The 7,973-nt window shown below is 42.5% G+C and overlaps 1 protein-coding gene across 1 annotated transcript in view; it reads left to right on the top strand.

The window, feature by feature from the left end:
- Positions 1–525: 525 nt before the first annotated feature.
- The window catches only part of adcy2a (adenylate cyclase 2a), a 132,630-nt gene continuing 125,182 nt past the window's right edge, over positions 526–7,973 (top strand). The window contains exons 1-2 of the mRNA XM_079503523.1: positions 526–593; positions 1,387–1,506. Of these exons, the coding sequence (XP_079359649.1) occupies positions 1,436–1,506 (71 nt within the window). The 5' untranslated portion in view covers positions 526–593; positions 1,387–1,435. The remainder of the gene's footprint in view (positions 594–1,386; positions 1,507–7,973) is intronic.

Raw genomic sequence — 7,973 nt, 5'->3', positions numbered from 1 at the left:
TGCGGAACTGCTCATTCTATCTCAATGGGATAGTTCCAATGTTTGGCCATAGGCACCCGCTTTGCGGCGAGATCAAAGGAAGCGTGTCGCCACCCGCTTACTAGATTACTCTGGGTTTGCTATGCCAATCCAACTTGTGTGCGCTGCACCGTGCCATCTCTTTAAATGGCATACTGTAGCTATACGGTGCAGGTGCTGCGTTACTACACCGTATAGCCTACAATATTGTCAATACCAAGATTCTCAAAGTGGGGTCCAGTGGGTCCCCAGCAAAATTGCAATCGTTTTTAAACGTGCTACACTATTTACACTTGTCTATTTTTAAGAATGTTGGAAATCTTGACAAATCTTCTCTTCCCTGGCACAATATCTGTTCAAATGGGTGTCCGCGGCATGAAATGGCTTCAGTGCAGTTGCAATACACCTAGTGTAATCATTCAATGTTCCTGTTGGGGGCACTGGTGCACCATAATGGCATCCAAGACAAGTAACACTCCAATTAACTCTTGAGACTTCCAGCTGGCTCCAGGCCACTGAGGCCAGGGAGAAAGAACAGGAGGGACCCTAATGAAACCGCTCTCCATTACTGGAAGGTTAGTAGTTGGTTGGCACCATTGCAATATTATTACTAAAATGGCTTTTAACCGGTTTGCTATTTTACAAATAGCTGACTAAGGGAAAGGGGGTTTAAACTAGCTATGTTTTACCGAATCAATCACTCTTAATAATTTGGCACTATCCATGGTTCACATGACGCTCTTACTTCGGTATGTTTCAGGGCACTTTGGCACTAGCTTGAGATAGCAATATTGCTAAAAGCTGTCTCTTTGTTCTAGAAGGCCATGTAATCACATAAGAGTTGCAAGGATTCATTGATCTCATAACTAACCCAAAGGTTTTGACGAGTGGTCTTGTCTGAATCTGTGGATCTCGTGTTCATGACACACTAGTACTAGTACTACTAGTTTTGAATCCCTGGGGTCTGATCAAGCCGGTGTACAAGAAGAAAGAGGGAGGGGGGGGGGGGGGGGGTGCTCCTTGTTGCAGCAGCCAGTGTTTGTGCAACACTAGCAAAGAGGAAGTTGCCTCTAGCCAGTATGATTTGCACTAATTAAGGACCATACCAGCCATACCTGGAAACTAATTGTGTGACATGGTGCAGCAGCATGCAGCTTTATGCATTTGTGGGCAGAAGTGAAAATGCCTGAGGCCTCTCAACATGTTATTCCAATTTGGGCATGATTTGATGTTCGTGTCATAATTATGTTCTGAATATGAATTATTGGTTAACTGATTCAACTGGTACCTTTGTCCCTGGCATCTATTTATCTGTTTGTTTGCTGTTTACTTCCATTATTCGTGCTCTGATTTGCCCCGGCTGAACAGCCAAACAGAGAGCTCTCTCCTCACCGACTCCCTCTGCCGCTGATTCAACATGCTCAGCCAGCTATGGCGCAGGGGGCACGACAAAGACTATGGCCGACCGTCGACATTTCTCATGGACAGGTAAGAAGTAAAAACACAGACATAAAAGCCATTGCCCTCTATAACTAAAATTTTAAAATAAAAACACCATAAATGGAATGCATATGCTAATAGAAAACAACTTAATACTTCGTAAGGCTAATATGAGCATTAAAAGCAATTATTTCATTTACATCGTTTTCCTAAAAAAGGGCCCTTGTCCTGAGTTTTTTCCAAGCATGTAGTAGGCTATTAGAATGAAGAAAAGAAATACAAAGCTGAGTTTCACAGTTCAGTGTGGCAAGGTTGGCATTTGTTCATCAGGTGTCTTATCCAAAAAATCTGTTTATTGAAGCAACAATTGTTGTATCAAACTGTTTCATATCATGTCGTTGAACTTCAAGATAGAAGATAATCTAATACAATAATAATGTAAATGCATAACATTTGTCAAATTGTCAGCATTGTCTCTCTCTCAAATCCGTTTTCCTCTCCTTTACAAACAAGTGCACACAGAAATATGGTCAAAGGCCCTTCAATAACATTGAAGGGCTCTCAGGGAAGATGGAGGAAAATGTTGTATGCCGCATTTCCAAGCATTAGACCTCATAGCAAGGTTATGACACAAAGTGGACAAAATGGATGTAATGTAAGAAGCATCTTTTAGTTTATCTAATGTCTTCAGAGCTCCTGAGAGACCACTCATGTCTACCCCCTCTATTCCTTCAACTAGATGCCTTCATTATCCCTGATTTACATCCATTCATGCTTGGATCAATATCTACAGCAGAGTCTACTCTTAAGAGAAAAGCTCTTCCCAAATCAAGGTCCTTTCACAGATGAGCCCATAGTGATCTGGCCTTGATATCTTCATTATCACTGATTTATGTCCATTTTGTTGAATCAATACTTAGAAGCTTCCTTTTTGAGCACCAGTGCAACATTGAAACATTTGGCAAGAAATTCACTCCTTTGCTTCTAATACCAAAACACATTTAGAAAGGTTAGTGCTATAGTCCGGCAGCCGAGGTGGACGGGTGGGAAATTTGGTATAGTCTTTTTTTTATTGGTCTAAAATATTGTCTATAATATACATACATTCATGAATCCACTTGCTGACCGGCTGTCGGTATTGGGCAAATTTTTTATAGGGGTTTCTTGTGATCCTACAATTAACATCCTATGGCAGGCAAAAATGTCAAACTTTCCTTAAGTAGCATGTGCCATGTCAAACTAGGGGGTTTTCATGATTCGGAATCCATTCCAAGCATTAGTTTTGCACAAAATACACTCCTTGGGCTAATAACAGCCAAAATGTGCTGACCTCATCAAATTTGTGCTACTGACTTCATCACATTTGTCATGACCGTTTTTAGCCCAAGGAGTGTTTTTGATGCTCTACCTAACCATAACAAACACATGCCCCATCTGTGCACTACCATTCAGAGTTGAGCATGCCATTGGGGATGTCCAGTTCAGAATCAGAATATTTGCGGTGACTGTGAGACATAACCATTTTAAGCCCAATTCATACTTGGTTGTTCGATGTTGTCGCGCAGATGCAACATATTGTGATCTTGTAGGTCTGCTATTTTCAGCCACACAAACATACGACAGATACCATACATTTAGGCATTAGAATGTTCCAAGAAACACTGAAGTGGGACTACCATGTGTGTTGTTGAGACCGGCATTTGTCAAATTACGATATACCAATATGAGTACATTTTAGTACTGTATAATTATGTCGGCATATGCCAAATGTGTGAAAACCTGCCCAAAATATCCAGGAATAATGTGGTTCCATCTTGCATATCCATACAGGCAAGACTGTTGTACAAACACAGGGCTTGATTGCATAATGCAACTATTTCTGTCCACACACAGTCTTATGTGAAGTTGAAAGCCGACATGTAGATGTTATTTTAGTCTGACATTTGAGTTGAATATAGCCAGAGGATATAAAAGATTATGAACGAGAGTGACAGGTACATTAACTGTTGGCTGATTAATTCGCCTTGGGTTAGATCTAGATCTTTTTCTAGTGTCAATGGAAAGTGGTAGTTGTGACAGGATCGGGACACTTGGTACAAGGAACTAGATTCATAGATAAAATGAATGTGGGAGTGCTGCTCATGTCAAAGTGCTCTGCTGCAAGGCATGCTTTTCTCTGGAAGTGAGAGGCAATTAATATAGAAAGATAAGGAAAATAGTGAGGAAACTCATCAGCCATTTCAATATACAAGTACTAGTCTAGCAGCAGTAGTAGATTGAGAAATAATGCAAAATGTATGCAACTGAGTAAAGCAACATTACCTCCCAAATAATGTTGCATTACCTCCCAAATAATTCAAAAATATTAGCCTGTAAAAATGTATTACGTATTGACAATAACTCATTTATCTGCAAAGCTTAAGTTCAATAAGAGGCAATATCAAAGTAATACAAATGTAATGCTTTCTCACACCTTTGGTTTTGAATGCTGCAGCATGCCTGGTCTTCACCCTCCCAAAAAGGCCATGCCCCCCCCCTCTCTGCTCACTCCACTGGCTACTTGTTGGTGCATCAAATTCAAAGCACTTAAGTGATGACCACCAAGGTGAAAGGGGCATGGCACCCTCTTAGGTACAAGAAGATAAATAGACAGACTTTTATTAATCATTGTGGGGAAATGCAGGTGTCAATAGCAGGACAAATACCATGAAAACCTGTACCTGCAGGACATGATCCAACCCTTTCAAAACTCTTAGATCAGCAAACACAGGCCACTTCAACACTGATATTGATAGACAGACAGACGGGTGGGTGGGGGGTCTCCACCAGAGCAGGTCAGGTTGTGGCCTCCTGGTGGCGCTATAATAGGCCAATGTGAAAAGGGTGCCATTTCTTCTTACGCCTTGGATGGCAATTGGATGATTTGAGGCATTTTGCTCCAAAAAAGTTTTGCAAAAATCCACCTGTTGGTGGCGCTATAACAGGCCAATGTGAAAAGGGTGGGATATATTCCTCAGCCTAGTAGGAAAGTCTGTGAAAGACTTCACGTAAATTGGACACTGCGTTCATGATTTGAGGCATTTTGTTCCAAAAATGAGTTTTGCAAAAATCCACATGTTGGTGGCGCTATGTGTTGGGGATCTTTTTCTAGCAAGATTCTAAACCCTGTCAAGTCTTAACAGTACACACTGGCAGCTGTGGCCCATTAACGAAGGTACAGCTTTAATTACAGACCTTACCCATTAATACGTTTTACTTGACACTCGTGTTTTTTGGCCAGCCAGCCAGCCAGCAAACCAACAACCCAGCCAACCAGATGTGTATGATAGTCTAACGATTTGTCAAATTATGTTCCCTGCCCTCTACTCTTGCTCTGTTTCATCTCTCTCTCCCTCTCTCTCTCTCTCTCTCTCTCTCTCTCTCTCTCTCTCTCTCTCTCTCTCTCTCTCTCTCTCTCTCTCTCTCTCTCTCTCGCTATCGCTCCCACTACTCCCAACAATACGTTTTACTATAAAAGCATAAGGGGGCATATTTTAATCTGTTCACCAAAGCTTTATAAATGTAGATGTGTTACTGTGTATGTGTACATAAGTCAAGGCTTTCACCATTTAGCATGTTAAACACAAGCATTTGCCAGTATGATGTGCATCTCATGCATAGTAGACGGATAGTGAAACTAGTAGTATATGTAGTAGCATTATGTGATGCAATCAACTGAATCAAGGAGAATTTTTATTATCACAGAACAGTTTTATAATATATTGAAGGGGCGGCTCAGGAGGTAGAGCAGCCATTTAAGAACGGAAAGATCCGATTACTGCTGTGGTCCCCTAACCCCAGAACGTATTACACATTCTTAGATCCTTTGATTTTCTGGGATCAAATAATCGTAAATATATCAATTGAATTGCCTTAGTGGCCAAACAAAAAAGTTGGCTGTACCTGACCAAGACCTCTAGCAGGTTGAGACATTCTGCGGGAGCATCTAAGACTTGTATGTGGACTTTTCTATCATGTGCCACTTTTTGTCCAGCACCCGTCAAAATCTTTGGATGTGCGTGCACCACTGTTGCAAACAAGTGGGCTCAGATGGCCAGGTTAAACTTTGTTTCATATGGTTGGGACCCAGCTAATGCCCTTTTCTGATAGTCATCATGTCAAGCAGACAAAAAAAAAATCATTAATTAAATAATGGCAGCTGCAGAAGCATGTCATGGTGCACCTTCAAACTGATTTAAAAAAAAGCAGGGCTGTAACTGCCACCACTCAACGAAAGCCTCCCCTTATTCGTAGTCGCCTTCTTCCCCATCGCAATGCTTGTTGTTGAGAATGTGATAACAAGGACGTATGAGCCAGATGACCAGGGCACTGTGGGAACTAAAGTGGACAGCGCCAAAACGGAATGGCCTGCCGTGAGTCCAAACCTCAACCCATTTGAACACTTGTGTGATCAGCTTGGGTGAATGGGCATGCTGTACTGTACGTGCTAGAGTGACCAACAGAACCACTTTGGATGACTTGCAACATCCCACAGCAAAATGTGGCTAGGTTTGGTGACCAGCATGGTGCCAAGCTGTTGCAGCTGCTTTTGGATCTTCCACCCGCTACAGAGTTCCCTAAAACAGAGTGTAAAATTAATAAAGTGTAAAAATGGCCAATATGTTCCCCCCCCCCCCCCCCCCCCCCCCCCCCCCTTATTACTGTGGGAGAGTGCAATCATCCAATCCACTAAGCAACTCAAAGCAAGGGCTGAATACCGAGCACTTGCCATTTTGGCAAATTATTTGGAGGCGCTACCCACACGTTTAGCTGTGTTGCTCATTCCACAAACGTCTGGTTTCTGACTCGGAACTCAAATCGTGAACACGACTACAATCAGTGGAAAGGTTTTTCCCTTGTGTGGATACTCTGGCGTTTCTTCATACCGCCTGTGCGATTGAACCTCTTATCACACAGTTTACAGTGGTAAGGTTAGGTTTCTCTCCAGTGTGTCTTCTCTTCAGACTGTCTAACCGACTAAAGGGTTACCTCCAGTGTGTGGATAAGCCTGCCCCAGAGCACTGGGAAACATTGAAGCCTCCCCACCCTAGTACTGGCCATCAATGGCTCGTCGTAGTGTCATACTCAGGACATTGACAATTCGAAACAGCTCAAATTCTCCATTACAATGACCAAAAATGGAAATGTCCATTCCACACTTTCTATAATAATCTATTCATGTCTGTGAAAAACTGACCCTTTTTGTGCTTTAATGAAGTACAGAGTGGCCACACAGTGCTATTGTTACGGTTTCTGACTTCCTGATCCTGATTGACCTTTCTGTGTACACAAAGTGACATTTCTAAAATCAACATCTCTGACCTTTGCTCCAAGCTTATGAAAGAGGCTGTAATATTCTCATGACATCAGATTCTGTGTGCTGGCCTGTACTTTTTTTTTATTAAGTGGTGCAACCACTTCATTAAGGAGCTATGTGTGTCTGTCCCTGGCTGAGTCCGAGCACGGAAATAGCGTTCACAACCAAGTGTCACTGTGCGCAGCCTAACACACACACACATTAACTGTATATATGATGATTTCGGGTGTGACAGTACAGTACAGTAAAGGGACCCCCTGGGGACCCCACACGGTAACTCTGTCATTGCTCAACCATTTCGGACGGCGGCTCACCGGAACCGGGCCGGCACCGCGTTCCTGTGGGTCTGGAAGTTCCGGGGACCCCCCAGGGACCGCCACACGGAATTGCACCACTTACTTCACACGGGTGTGATTTTTATTATTCTTATACTTTTTTCTTGCTACCAATATTTTGCAGCTTGTAACTGCATGAGTGAGTGACAAATACAACCTTAATTCTGTCCACTTTAAGAACAAGAAAAAAATATTTTACAGTATTAAACTGTATTCCTCATACTCTCACCTAACTACATTACTAGCCAACTATACTGTTCCTTTAACATGAGAGTGGGAGAGGTGGAGTTAGCTGCTTTAGCAGACAGTTTGAGGGTCCAATGCAGTTAAGGTTTTTTTTCCGAAGAGCTTGTTATTTTGAAGTGGGGGTGCACGTTAGATGCATTCGTTGTGATCACAACCGCTGAAATGGTCCTGCAATTTTTTTTATTGAGCTCGTAAAACATGGATGTTCTGTATGATCACCTCAATCTGACCATCAATTCCAATAGAAGCACCGCTTTAGATTGTCGCTAAAGATAGACTGATGAAGGAAAATGATCGATGACATCACCAACGCGGAAGGAGCCGGTAAAAATCATTATTAAACATTATAAACCCTTATCTCGTCCCATCTCGCCCTAGGCGATCTGTGACCATAAATTTAACTCGCCCAATCTCGCCCCTTAGCAGAAAAGGAGTTGATACTTTTCATTGGTTCAATATTTTTGAGTGGTGCAGCCACTCCATTGCGTAGCTATGTGTGTTCGTCCCTCCCTACGTATGCGTGGCCCTACCTATGTATGCGTGTCCCTGTGTCTGTGCACGGACAGCTGAAACACCTC

Source organism: Electrona antarctica (assembly GCF_951216825.1).
Source record: "Electrona antarctica genome assembly, chromosome: 6".
NCBI classification, from domain to species: Eukaryota; Metazoa; Chordata; class Actinopteri; order Myctophiformes; family Myctophidae; genus Electrona; species Electrona antarctica.
Note: the sequence above shows the minus strand (reverse complement) of the source record. Positions and strands in the feature narration are given on the sequence as shown.